Below are 14856 nucleotides of genomic sequence, written 5' to 3' on the forward strand. Positions count from 1 at the left end.
TTGTATGTATATATATATAACATAAGCGAAATATATATATTTTTATATCCGCAAAATGTTTAAATACTGAGAACTATCAAATATCTAAAATTGAAGAACATATCATCTATAACAATGAAAAGTTTATATTTTTTGCGGATAACATGTTGATACCAGATTTAAAATAGACCAGGACCAGGAGATATCCCGCTAATATGTAGGATTGATAATGTGTTAGTTGGCGACCAGAAGTTTCATCCTCTTAGAGAAGAGCTACAACACTTGGACATATCGATACAACCCACAAACTTCTGACAATCAATTTCTATGGAACAGCTGACCGAGACTATACAATTTAACAGCTAACCAGTGACCCCAGATGTCTTAGCAGCACTAAACAATTCGCTTTACAGCAGGCTGTTAGCGGGATTACCGATAACAGGATCTGTCGATAGCAACCATATGTGAGAAAGAGGAAGAGCGAAGAAAACTCCAATGTTTGTAAAACATATTAATTACTGTTAAAGGAATCCGCTTTAGGCGCAAAGGAGTTTACAGCGAGTACGGGCACAGGCTGACTTACATAGGAAGCATAGAGTGACACCATCCTGGCAACACTTTCCGTGCAGTGGACATATGGCCAACAGGAACATGCGTAACACCACAACCAAAGTGGAGGCCCTGATTGAGAGCTGTCGCAGCGAGGGCAAGTGGCACCGGGTCATCGCGCTAACAGATGACCTGAAGACTGGGTCCCCGCACAATGGTAAGACGGTTTCCGCTGATGACGGTATTTCTGCAATGACTGCTCTCTTCCATGGAACAGAGTGCCTGGCCAACTTTCTGGTGGGGGAAGCCCGTCTGGAGAGTTATCTGGAGGACAACGCACTCGCGTCAGACTCAAACTTTGGGCGCGCCAAGTCTGGATTGACCGAAGCCCGGCGCTTTCTTCACTTGGCTTTGGGCGAGAGTGGTCAAAAGGCGGGTATCGCCCTGGACGCCTATCTGCTGCTGGCCAAGCTGTGCTTTGCCTGCGGAGAGTATGAACAGAGTCTGGACAATTTCGTCAAGGCAGAACTCAATACGCTTGCCGAGAAGGAGCTGACTCTGTAAGTTGGGACAACGTTTAGTAAACAAAATTTTGTCTATCTGCATTGGGAAAAATTTGGGCGTTTCAATATGAAACACATGTCTGCTGAAATAGTATTGTAGCTCTTTAGGACACACCCAATATAATTATACCGTTTTTATGTCAATCAATATCCTAATACTTTCATTCTGTTAACTCATCGCTCTTCTGCTTACATATGTATCTTTTTAAAAGTCGTAGCCTAAAAATCCTTGCGGAGTCGTATGCCATTAAGGGACTGTGCCTGGAGCAGCAGACTTCGAAGCCGTCTTCTAAGTTTAAGAAGGCCGAAAAGGACACGGAAATGGTAAGATCATCGATTAAATTTTTAAAATGTAAGTTATTTTTTAATTTTTAATTCCAGATTAGCTGCTTTGAGCGCGCATCTGACCTAGGCTTGCTCTATCTGCAGGAATACGATATCGTTAGTGGGAGCAGTGGCTCGTCGAACAACTCAACTGCTGGTTCTACGTTGAATGTAAACGCGTCTACTGTGCAGCCGTCGAGCAGCAGTTTTGCCATCAGCAGTACTATACCGGCGAGTGGTCAGAGTGGACTGGAAATGAACCGCAGGATGGGTGCCATCCTAGAGACCGCCCTACAGCGGGCGCCAATAGTGCTTATTAAGACGGAAAAGCTTCAAGAGGCCGTTGAACGGTATCGAATCATGCTAAACGCCATCGAAGCGCGGGCTACTCAATCGTTGCGCCTCACGCTGGCCCGTCAGCTAGCTGAGGTGCTTCTAAGAGGGATCTCGGGCACGATTTACTCTCCTCCCTTTACCGGAAAATCTGGAGGTGGGACGCTGCGAGGAGGGTCCTCCAAAAAACTTTGGAAGCCGCGAAAGTACGCAGCCCGCCAGCAGTTCAACCCTCGGAACCAGCAGGAAGAGGTGATTCTGTTGCTACTTATAGCCGAGGCACTGGCTGTGAGGGATACAGTTTTGTCGCAGAGTCCTGAGTTTAGACAGGCCCGTCAGCATGCTATGGGCAACGTTACGGCCGTCTATGACCTCCTGACCTTGGCTACTGTGCGCTGGGGGCTCGTCCAGCTATTAAATGAGTCCTTTGAGAAGGCGCTAAAGTTTAGCTTCGGTGAACAGCATGTGTGGCGGCAGTACGGATTAAGTTTGATGGCAGCCGAAAAACACTCGCACGCCCTAAGGGTATTGCAAGAATCAATGAAGTTGACTCCTAGTGATCCCCTGCCTTGTCTGTTGGCTTCTCGCCTTTGCTACGAGAGTCTGGAGACAGTAAAGCAAGGTCTCGAATATGCTCAGCAAGCGCTCAAGCGCGAAGTAAAGGGTAAAAAAAACTTTGGGTATATAGATTTAAACATTTTATTACGCTAATCCAAACTACTTCTTCCATGTACAGGCCTGCGACCATCACGAAGCCAACTCTTTGTGGGCATCGGTCACCAACAGCTAGCCATTCAGTCAAACTTAAAAAGCGAGCGAGATGCGTGTCACAAGCTGGCTTTAGACGCCTTGGAGCGCGCTGTGCAGTTGGATGGGAACGACCACCTGGCGGAATACTACTTGTCTTTGCAATACGCGCTTTTGGGACAGCTGGCGGAGGCATTAGTTCATATCCGTTTCGCCCTGGCGTTGCGCATGGAACATGCGCCATGTCTACATCTGTTCGCACTGTTGCTGACAGCGTCTCGCCGTCCTCGTGAAGCTTTGGGGGTTGTGGATGATGCTTTACACGAGTTCCCCGATAACCTGCAGCTACTGCACGTTAAGGCACACCTGCAGCTGCATCTAGAGGACGCGGAGACGGCGCTGGCCACTGTACAGCACATGCTGGCAGTGTGGCGGGACGTTTACGAGGCCCAGCTAGCGGGAGAGGAGGAGAAACACTCGGATACCAAGAGTGGTGTTCACTTGGCACATTCTTCACAGATGTCCGACAAGGATTCAAGTAAGAGTTTGATAGCTGCCGCTTGCATCTGACTTGTTCTCTATCTAATAATGTGAATGTTCTGTGTATATACACTCGTATATATATCTGTATCCCAAACTCTGCGGAATCTATGTATTATACATAAAAACAAATCAAACTCGCATATATAATTGTAAGTTTGCTAAGAAAATTCCGGTTAATCACACTTCGATTTCGCCTGTAAAACGAAATTGTTCAACACCGGGAGTCGCATTCATTAAAATTTTTCTGGTTCAGTAGTTATCTAGAATAAATTATCTGATCTTTTATTTCCTCCCATGCACTACTTTTTTTAACACATTCCTATTAACACGAGCATTTTAAAAATAATATTAAAGACTCCATTAAGCGCCCCAAAATTTGTACGTTCTTCTTACACTTAAAGAGTATTGTATGAAACAAGATTTGTATGCAATATTCTTCGATTTATGTCTTCGGAGGTCTCAAAAACCCCATTACACGATATTTGGTACACCCGAAATAAGTCTAAACATAATATTTTTTTGAGAATGGGCTTTTGGCTCGTTATCTGTTATGCGATAATATAACTTTTTTGATCTCTGCTAAAACATATTTGCATGATCTCAACACTTTGTCTATCCTTATCTCCTTATCTTTGCTTCCGTTTCAAAATTTTTTCTTGTCGTTATGGAATTAACTTTTGTCGAAAGAACTAAACTGAATTTTTGCTCTTTAAAGATTCTGTGTACGCGGCTTCATTGGCTGCAGTCTCCCGCGTTGAACAGGCTCTGAGTGAAGCAGCAAGCTCACTTAGCTCATTTACGCAGCGTCCTGGACCTCGACGCCCCTGGATGCTACAGATTGAAGTGCGTATTTAATTTCGTTTAATATATAAGTTAAGTTATAATTTTAATTGGATACTAAATGGATTCGTTTAAGATATGGCTTCTGCTGGCTGATGTCTATTTGCGCATTGATCAGTCCAACGAGGCACTTAACTGCATACACGAAGCTTCACAGATTTATCCGCTTTCGCATCAGATTATGTTTATGGTAAGTTGTACAATTTTTAAAATATCATCATTAATCATTTTTATACCGGTAACTCGTAGAAGAAGAGCGTATACTGGATTCATTGAAAATTATGTAACAGGTAGAAGGACGCGTTCATCAGGATCAACAGCCTAGTCTATCTGACCATGTCCGTCTGTCTGTCCGTCCCTCCGTATGAACGTCGAGATCTAAGGAACTATAAAAGCCAGAAAGTTGAAACTTTCTTAGTTTCCCGTCCCGTCTACGTCCAGAGAAGTAGACCCAGCGCAAGTTTGTTTCATGCCCATTCTAATGCCTACAAATCGCCCAAAACTGCCACGCCAACACTTTGGGAAAAATTGTTTGAATTTAGTTGTTAGTCTGCTATATATCTATCGATTTCCCCAAACAAATTTTTGTTCTTTCTAATTTCTATTGATATGCCAAGAAAAAACTTTGAAACTTAAAACTTCTCGTACGCATTTGAACTAGCTGAGTAACGGGTATCGGGGAACTCGACTATAGCGTTCTCTCTTATTTTTTAAATATTTTAATTTATTTTTCTGTTTCATACCAATCTTCAAACATGTACCCAGAGGTCAAGTTTAAATCCGCACAATCAGAAAAACTATATGATAGAGCGTACATTAGAACGATCGGTTAGAACTGAATTTGTGAAAATATTAAGATACAACTTAGCAGAGCTGAATTCCCTTTTTATTTGATCAGTGAAAATCGATCTGCATAAACTATGTAGGGTTGATAACTAGTTTAGATGTTGCGAGACCTGCAACGATATTATAACTGAGTCTTTTAAAATCCTCCATTCCTGATTTATTCCATTCCGATTCTCAATAATTTTAGTACCATTTTTTTTTTTAGCGTGGTCAGGTGCATGTATACTTGGAGCAATGGTTTGACGCCAAGCAATGTTTCCTTAACGCTGTGGCCGCCAACCCAAATCATACAGAAGCTCTGCGTGCTCTAGGGGAGGCGCATTTAATACTGGGCGAGCCCAGATTGGGAGAAAAAATGCTTAAAGATGCGGCCAAACTGGATCCGAGCTGTCCAAAAATTTGGTAAGCTTAAAGACATATACTAACACTCAAAACAAAATTCATATTGACCAATTTACCAGGTTCGCACTGGGAAAGGTGATGGAGATTCTTGGCGATTTCCATGCCTCAGCCGATTGCTTTGCCACGTCATTGCAGTTAGAGCCATCATGTCCGGTGTTACCTTTTACTTCTATACCTTTGGTGTTTGAGTAGGAACACTTTCGTGCTTCATTATGTTTGTTTGCAGCATATTAAACCTTAAACCTCAAAATGAACAGCAATACTATTACTATTCCTTACTTTAAAAATTGTTGTATCAAAGTATTCGAGCAACAAATGTTTAAACATTGTTTGTTCAAGCTAATCTGTATTTAGTGAGCAATTCTTTTATCTTCCTTAATCATTAACTTTTTAAAGGTAAAAAGTAAAAGTAAAGGTAAAATTCTTTACTCCATTAGATGTTGTTAATTGCATATAAAATTGGTTATTTTATAAGTATATAATATTTCAAAATTTTGCCTTTCCTTTATTGAACCGGTGGTTGTCACTCCTATATGGGAAATCATCCTGATTAGTATTAGTGCATTTTAGTAAAATCCATATTACTCTTTCATGACCTTTCACTTTCCGTATAAGCTAATTGACGCCGATAATTCGCATTCTTTGCTAAAATCCAAGTTTAGACATTATAACTACCAAGGAGTTTACTTGCAGTTACGCCCCATTTCCTTTATGTTCGGTGCGCTTGTGTCGTTGCCCTGGGCAACTGGCGTAGCGCACGGCCAATCAATAAAAAGTAAACAAGGCAGTCGAAAGTGTCACTGCATAGCAGGCATAGGAATTTGGGCTTATTACGCCACTCTTAAAAAATCCTGGGTGATTCGTTTTGTGTTCCAGTTTAAACTTTGGCCTCGTTAGATCAGCTACTTGAATCTTGATGGGCGATTAGTTCCACAAGCATAATGACGCCTAAACAAAAGCGTCGCGGACGCAGCGAGTCGCTGGGCAATAGCAAAGACAAGGGACAGTCCAAGGCAAAGCACTTAGACCTGCTTGAGCAACTGGAGTTAAGTGACACCTGCTGCGACATCTGCCACTGCGATTGCTATATCTCCCACAGCAGCGGTTCCGTGAGTGGCCGCGGCGTTCATCGGCAGGAGAGCGTCAACGAGTTGTTGCAACTGGAAAACGGCATTCAAACTCTAGAGCAATTGCAGCGAAGAGAAAGTCTAAGCTGCAAAATTAGTTCTAGCAGCCAAGGCCACCAAAGAAGTGCTTCCAGATCGTCAACAGAGCGAAAGTTTTCTCACAGCAGGCGGGGATCCTTCGACTCTCAGAGAAGAATTACAAGCTCAGGCAGGAGTCGGCGGTCAAAAAGCGCAGGAAGTCGCAGTTGCGAGTCCTGGGAGAAGCAGCCTACTCAGAAATTAAAGCAAGTACCTCAGGATCGCCGAAGGCGCCGTGCTCAAAAGGATTGCAAAATGCTTCAAGTAAGCTTAGATAACATGAGTAGCGTGGCAAAAAGTTTTTTGGCAAATCGACAGAAACTTACAAGACTAATACAAAAATTAAAAAATATTAAAACAGTTTTCAAAAGTGTGGGCGTGGCAGTTTAATGCGGTTTGTGGTTTTATGCGTTGGAGTGGGCGTGGCAACATGAATCAACAAACTTGCGTCTATGTCTCTGGAGTCTGTATGTTTAATCTCAACTTTCTAGCTTTTGTAGTTCCTGAGATCTCGACGTTCATACGGACGGACAGACGGACGGACGGACATGGCCAGATCGACTCGGCTATTGATCCTGATCAAGAATATATATACTTTATATGGTCGGAAACGCTTCCTTCTGCCTGTTACATACTTTTCAACGAATCTAGTATACCCTTTTACTCTACGAGTAACGGGTATAAAAACACATTCTAGTTATACCCGTTACTCGTAAAGTAAAACGTTATACTAGATTCGTGGAAAATTATGTAACAGGTATGAAGTAAACATATTCTTCATCAGTATTACTAACCGAGTCGATCTACCCGAATCCGTCTGTCCGTCCGGCTGTCTAAATGAACGCTGTTATCTCAGAGCTATAAAAGCTGGAAAGTTGAGATTAAGCATGATTCTAGTGAGTGATTGAAACGCCCACACTTCAGACAATTGGCATATAATTGGCATTTTGGCCCATTAAGTTTTAACAAGATAAAATTTTAATATTAAAAGTAAGTAACAAATGTAATCGCCGATACGTGGTGCTCGTGACCAATCTGGGAAGCAGTCGCTTTTCTACCTTCCTACATCTTAAATACTTAAATATTCGTTAAATACATACGTGCTTGCATGTTCTTCGACTCTTTACCACCTAAATAGATATTTTTGGCCCCCCTCAACGACGCACCAAACTTTTCTATCATCGGACGGGCCAAATCTAAATCGCAAGAAAATTTGTCTGTGGTGTCATGCCAACCGCAGGTCAAGCAGAGCTCGTTATGCAGCTCAATGGCCAACTTGTGCCTTGCACCAATGGTGCGAGCCGCATATCAGCAGGTCCCCAGCCACGACCAGAAGATCCTTAACTGCATGGCGGAAAAACGAAGGCAACAGGCCGCCGAAAAGGAGACGGCCTGGTTGGCGCGGAAGTTCTGGGAGAACGAACGTCTTGAGCGGCAGCTTCATCACGTGGAGCAGCTGGAAGCTTACAAGCTTGCGGTTCACGACAAACAATTCCAGGACTACCTGGTGACCAAGGCGCGACTGCAGGCTTTGGCTGAGCGGGATCTGTCCGAGCTTAAGCGATTGCGTGGAGAGCTTAACGCCAAGGACGCTGCGGTCAAGAAGCGGCTGGAGGCCAGACGGCTGGAACGAGACCTTAACATCTCACAGCGACGGTACGAGGAGTTGCGTCGCAGCGAGGCGGTCACCGTGCATCAGGAGGAGCAACACCTGGACGACACGTTGCGTAAGCGCGACATTTGCATGCGGCTAACGCATCGCCTGCGACGTGCCGACGAGTTACGTGGCCAGCTGTTGGAATCGTACCTCAAGCGTATGCAGCTCGACAACTACATGGAGCAGGTACATCACGAGGAGCACTGGCGGGAGCGACAGCAGGAAGAGCGGTTGCGCAGGGAGCAGCTCCGCGAGGATATCGAACGTAAACGCTATCAGTCCCAGCGCTTCGTTGAGTGTCGCCAACGTCGCCAAAATGATCGCTTCCGTACCGCCAAGATCTCTGCCAGTCTGCGGGAGCTTGTGCGCCAGTCCGTCACACCCGAAGGCGCTATTAGTGGTTCGGTGGGCCAGGATACCCCAGCGTTCAACTCATATGTCCAGCAGCAGATAAAGCTGGGTCGCCTGCTCTTTGAACAATCTGGCAGGGAAAAACTTGTTTGAAAGACACATTTCTGATGGATATGTACACAAATTGTTGCTGGTTTTATGTTAATAAAGTCAATTAGTACTTGTAGTTTTATTTTTGTAGATTGTGTTTAAGTCAAGTCATGTACTGTATGAGCATACGCTGGGGTATGATTTGAATCCGATGCATAGATTTGGATCTTCTCAGCCCAATCAACAGTGATAAAAAGGCCGTATAATCAACAAGCACCGGGTGATGAGGTTGAAGTAAACGAATCTTGGTTCATGAAGACAAAAGTGTACTCCACCCTGAACCAGGAACTGCAGAGCACGTTCATGTGTAAATGTATAGGCAGAGTTAGCCTCAGTCAAACGCCTTGAATTGGGACAGTGTCCCAAGAGGACTCCCCTTAGTTTCCTCTTTTTGTGTATCGATCACGTTTCGGAAGTGCAAATACCTAAAGTGAGCAAGAGCCCCGCAAATTAAAAATGAGATGCACATGCATTCCAAACTGAGACAAGGTTATCAGACCCCATTGAGTCTGATTCATCGTCGACCCAGGCCAGCGGTCGTTTCCTGAGTTCAAGCTTTTAGTCTCTATCAAAGTTAATTAGATTAACACTTTAACTGCTCTCTCGGTTTTAGAGCTCAAGTGCATAATTGTTGCGGTGGTTTTGAAAATGAAACAAATGTCGTGCTCATGCACGGTGACATTTTGTTTTATAATTAGTAAGGCTTGATTTTGACATTACGGGCGAAGTGGACTGTAACGTAAAACATTTCTTTTATTACGTATTACTTTTAGAAATTCGTCTCTGCCTACACGTAGGCCATTAAGTAGCCATTACGTCATTGAATATGCTATTCATCTCAAACCGATTAGAATGTTTGATGATTACATGATGATGATGATTACATGAAACTATGATTGGTATTCTATTATTTTATTAAATATTAGACTGCATCCACGGCAGCTAATATAGCTAATATAGCTATTTATATTTTCGTCCGATTTTTTTTAAAGTGTGGGCATGTTTTTTTTAATCCAATTTGCGCTGCGTCTCTAGATTTTGCATACATAATCTAGCTTTAATAGTTTCAAATATCTCGACGGATATATACGGACAGACAGATGTCCGTCTAAAACGCTTTCTTCTACCTGTTACATATTTTTCATTGAACCTGCATAACCTACATACATATGTTACACTTCGAGAAACGGGTATTCAAATATTGTTAGTCCTTTCGCGGTCGTACGATAGGCAGTCGTTATAAAAATTTATCACAATCATTTACGAGCACAACTTCAAACATCGAAAATGTAAAATACAGCTTATTAGTCCAAATTATTAAAAAAAATTTTGAAAATGTTATATAACGCTTAAAACGCGTAGTATGCACAGAAAAATAAGGTTTGGGTGCTTCAAATTGTCTGAGTTTTTTTTAGTTTAAACTTACAGCTGTTTTCATAAAAATAGCAGTGCTCATGAGCTGCAACTTTAAACTTAATTTTATATATCAAAAAGTAAATGAATGTTCACAAACTTAATTTTGTTTCAACTTTGTGATTATTTTTAACAAAAACAAATCAATTTTTTATTAAAAATGTTGGTAATTTTTGTTATATCATTAATTTAAACAAAAAAGTGCTGTTTACAGCTGTTCATAAAAATAGCAGTGCGGAATAAAAACAGTGGAATTAGTTGAAAAAAACATTGTAGAACTCCAAAATCAATTTTAATTTGTTTGCTTAGGTTAGTACTTAGTCTTGTACCGATTATTTTTTATTACGTCCTGGCATCTGCGAGGCCGTCCTGTCCTGCGCGTCCTGGCAGCGCTTGACAGGGATCCGCTCTCATGATTTTTGAACAACCTTCCAAAGCTGTGATCGAGATGTTGGATTTGCATTTGCAACATATCGTGTAACATCTCCCCATAGGTTTTCAATTGGATTTAAGTCCGGAGACTGCGCAGGACATGACATAAGATCGATCCGCTTTGATCCAATCCAGCTTTTGACCAGTTTGCTTGTATGTTTGGGGTCGTTATTTTGTTGAAACGTCCATTTTAGTGGCATTTTCCAATTGGCATAAGAAAACATTAAATTTTCTAATATGTTAACATATACAGTTCGATCCATGATCCCATCAATCATGACTATAGGGCCCACTCAACTTCCAGAAAAGCATGCCCATACCATAATACTCAATCCACCGTGTTTAACTGTCTTCAAAGTGTACCTAGGATCGTACTTTGTGTTAGGTGGACGTCTGACATTTTTTCTGGAGCCCTGTTCACCAAAAGACACAATTTTACTTTCGTCACTCCATAAAATATTTCGCCACTTTGTAATGGGCCAATTAAGGTGACTTTTGGCGAACTCCAAACGTCCTTTGCCATGTCTGGTGGCTAACAGTGTAACTTTTCGTGGATGGCACGTTTTGAGATTTTGTTCTTTAAGATGTCGCCGAATAGTAAGGCCACTAACATTCAAGCTTAAGTCATTTTTTATCTCGCTGGACGATACAAAAGGCTGCGCCCTGCTATACCGCACACTAGATCGGTCCTCAAGAGGCGTGGTTTTACGTAGGATACTACGATTTTCGGGCATTTCTTTAAAGTTTAAAGCATTATGAATCATTTTAGCAGAACATCCACATATTTCTTGGATTTCTTTGGGAGGTTGTTCAAAAATCATGAGAGCGGATCCCTGTCAAGCGCTGCCAGGACGCGCAGGACAGGACAGCCTCGCAGATGCCAGGACGTAATAAAAAATAATCGGTACAAGACTAAGTACTAACCTAAGCAAACAAATTAAAATTGAATTTGGAGTTCTACAATGTTTTTTTCAACTAATTCCACTGTTTTTATTCCGCACTGCTATTTTTATGAACAGCTGTAAACAGCACTTTTTTGTTTAAATTAATGATATAACAAAAATTACCAACATTTTTAATAAAAAATTGATTTGTTTTCGTTAAAGATAATCACAAAGTTGAAACAAAATTAAGTTTGTGAACATTCATTTACTTTTTGATATATAAAACAAGAGAGAACGCTATAGTCGAGTTCCCCGACTATCTGATACCCGTTACTCAGCTATTCGAAGTGCGAAGGAGAGTCTTGGCGGTTTTGTGGGCGTGGCAAAAAGTTTTTTGGCAAATCGATAGAAATTTATAAGACTAATATAAAAATGAAAAAATATCAAAACATTTTTCAAAAGTGTGGGCGTGGCAGCTTTGGGCGGTTTGTGGGCGTTACAGTGGGCGTGGCAAAAATTTTTTTGGCAAATCGTTAGAAATTTACAAGACTAATACAAAAATGAAAAAATATCGAAACAATTTTCAAAAGTGTGGACGTGGCAGTTTTGGGCGGTTTGTGGGCGTTAGAGTGGGCGTGGCAACATGAATCGACAAACTTGCGCTGCGTCTATGCCCCTGGAGTCTGTATGCTTAATCTCAACTTTCTAGCTTTTGTAGTTCCTGAGATCTCGACGTTCATACGGACGGACAGACGGACGGACAGACGGACATGGCCAAATCGACTCGGCTACTGATCCTGATCAAGAATATATATACTTTATATGGTCGGAAACGCTTCCGTCTTCATGTTACATGCTTTTCAACGAATCTAGTATACCCTTTTACTCTACGAGTAACGGGTATAATTAAGTTTAAAGTTGCAGCTCATGAGCACTGCTATTTTTATGAACACAGCTGTATATACATACCTAAATATACTGAAAATCTTAAAAAAAATGTAAAATGCCAAGATGTGAAGATATATACATATATTAATCACTACAGCTTACGTGGTGAGAATAAATTACTGTGGACGGCACTCCTTCGCATCAGTAGAGTGTGCGAAGACGACTACTATATATACACGATAAATTAAAATCTGCCGCAGTTGTCCGACCATAACGAGCCCGAAATCGACCAATCGAGAACTAAAGTATCCAACTAAACTAACCAAAGGGATTGCATACCAAAACTTAAAAAAAATTATATGGTGAAGGGAAAAAGCGTTAATAGTGGACATTTCTAAATAATTTTGCCACAAAAGTTGATATCAGAGCATTTGTATGTTGTAGGCTTGATCGTCACGGGTTATACCCGTTACTTGTAAAGTAAAACTATAAAGTATATATATTCTTTATCAGGAGCACTAGCCGAGTCAATCTGGCTATGTCCGTCTGTCTGTATGAACATCGAGATACTTTTCAATGTGTCAAAAAACTGTTTCTGGTTCATACTTCCACTAGCTGAGTCTCGACTATAGCGTTCTCCTTTGATTTTACGTCTTTAAGAGATTTTTTTGATTTGGGTAACAAATATTTTAATAATAAAAACAAGAGAGAACGCTATAGTCGAGTTCCCCGACTATCTGATACCCGTTACTCAGCTAGTGGAAGTGCGAAGGAGAGTCTTCAGCACTGACAGTTTTTGGCGGTTTGTGGGCGTTAGTGTGGGCGTGGCAAAATGTTTTTTGGCAAATCGATAGAAAATTAGAAAACTAATACAAAAATGAGAAAAAATATCAAAACATTTTTCAAAAGTATGGGCGTGGCAGATTTGGGCGGTTTATGGGCGTTAGAGTGGGCGTGGCAATAAGTTTTTTGGCAAATCGATAGAAATTTAGAAAACTAATACAAAAATGAAGAAATTTAAAAGAGTGGGCGTGGCAGTATTGGGCGGTTTGTGGGCGTTACAGTGGGCGTGACAACATGAATCGACAAACTTGCACTGCGTCTATGTCTCTGGAGTCTGTACGCTTAGTCTCAACTTTCTACCTTTTGTAGTTCCTGAGATCTCGACGTTCATACGGACGGACAGACGGACGGACAGACGGACATGGCCAGATCGACTCGGCTATTGATCCTGATCAAGAATATATATATTTTATATAGTCGGAAACGCTTCCTTCTGCCTGTTACATACTTTTCAACGAATCTAGTATACCCTTTTACTCTACGAGTAACGGGTATAATAAAGGAAAGACCGAAATTTCTAAAAACCAGACAAAAGAATATTTGGCTTAAAAGGCCAATTGCTTGCCGGCCAAAGCTACATATATTTTACTATATTTTACAAAAAGTTTTTATATATTCATTTTTACATTCCACAAACTCACGGTGCTGCTTCGTCACTACGCCAACAAAAGTCCAAACTGATAATAACTGGAAAATTTTACTTGCGCTTTTTCTTACAATCTTGCTGTGGATCGACCCTTTCTTGGCCCCTCTGTCAATCGCTTCTTCTTCTTTAAATACGATCTGTGTTCACATTTTATTTAGTACTCAATAGGTGGTAGACACACATATTAAAGCCCGCGTGCAAATAAAGAAAAGCTTTGTGCGATAAGCCCTGAATTGGGTTTTATAAGAACCTGGAATAAATTATTGGGTAGAGTCCTACTGCGTGCTATTATCGCTGTAGAGGTAAACAAATTCTAGAAATTTATAAAAGTTAGCATTCTTGATTTTTGATCTTAGCAATGATTTTAAGTAGTAGTAAGCAGTCAATTGAACCAAAAATGTTTATATGTTTCTAGTAGTCGTCACATAGCCATAAATGCAATTGCGATATATTGTTTTTTGGGGTTTTGTTATTTTAGCTGTTGTATGTTTTGTCACCGAATTTCTTCAACTTTAATCTTATTTCCATTCCACGTTTTCACGATTTTCATTTTAAATGTGTTTTTTTTTACCTTTGGTTTTTTTGTGTATGCTGGGTGTTTTGATACTTTCTCCTCGCAGCTGCGTTTGGCAATCAACCGTTTGCGACGAATAAGATATGATAAGACGACTGCGCATAGGAAATGCTTGCCAAATTCATTGTTGGGCAACAATAATGCAATGCCCAACAAGGACCGCAATACTCCATAGCTCTTATATTGCCGTGCTCATCTCTGTGTCGGTCCCTACCGACAGTAAAAAACCACTCGTTTAGTGGTCAAGATTAAGAATGTACATATGTACATACTAGGTCAATTGTCTCCGGCCTACCACAGTAAACGAGTAAATGACTCCAGAGACATAGAGGCAGCGCAAGTTTGTCGATTCATGTTGCCACGCCCACTCTAACGCCCAAAGCTGCCACACTTTTGAAAAATGTTTTGATATTTTTTCATTTTTGTATTAATCTTGTAAATTTTTATCGATTTGCCAAAAAACTTTTTGTCACGCCCACTCTAACGTCTTGTTTTAAACTACATTAAATGTGATTTTTAGTAAGCCCTAACCTTTAAAAAATATGTGTATAAATTTGTCAGCTGTGGGTTCATTAGTTTGTGAGTGAAGCTACTTTTGCTATTGTGAAAAAAATGGATAAAATAGAATTTCGCGTGTTGATAAAATACATCTTTTTGAAGGGAAAAATATAGTTGATGCCAAAACTT

General features: G+C 41.1%; 2 protein-coding genes across 4 annotated transcripts; both read left to right on the top strand.

The window, feature by feature from the left end:
- Positions 1-330: 330 nt before the first annotated feature.
- LOC122625981 (tetratricopeptide repeat protein 7B) lies at positions 331-5376 on the top strand. 3 transcript variants are annotated; one of them, XM_043806064.1, is made up of 10 exons: positions 331-443; positions 507-745; positions 806-1088; positions 1304-1415; positions 1473-2412; positions 2485-3033; positions 3754-3881; positions 3955-4068; positions 4930-5126; positions 5186-5376. In XM_043806064.1, exons 2-10 carry the CDS (start codon positions 616-618, stop codon positions 5316-5318), a joined length of 2586 nt encoding a protein of 861 aa, XP_043661999.1. In that variant the 5' UTR covers positions 331-443; positions 507-615; the 3' UTR covers positions 5319-5376. The 3 variants fall into 3 exon arrangements, with proteins under 3 accessions (XP_043661999.1, XP_043662000.1, XP_043661998.1); XM_043806065.1 differs by having other exon boundaries at positions 415-745; positions 3784-3881; XM_043806063.1 differs by having other exon boundaries at positions 420-745.
- Positions 5377-5643: 267 nt separating this feature from the next.
- LOC122625982 (trichohyalin) lies at positions 5644-8565 on the top strand. Its single transcript, XM_043806066.1, has 2 exons — positions 5644-6595; positions 7470-8565. The coding sequence occupies exons 1-2, from the start codon at positions 6068-6070 to the stop codon at positions 8490-8492; spliced, it is 1551 nt and encodes a 516-aa protein (XP_043662001.1). The 5' UTR covers positions 5644-6067; the 3' UTR covers positions 8493-8565.
- The last annotated feature ends 6291 nt before the right edge of the window (positions 8566-14856 follow it).

Source organism: Drosophila teissieri, chromosome 2L (assembly GCF_016746235.2).
Source record: "Drosophila teissieri strain GT53w chromosome 2L, Prin_Dtei_1.1, whole genome shotgun sequence".
Classification (NCBI taxonomy): Eukaryota; Metazoa; Arthropoda; class Insecta; order Diptera; family Drosophilidae; genus Drosophila; species Drosophila teissieri.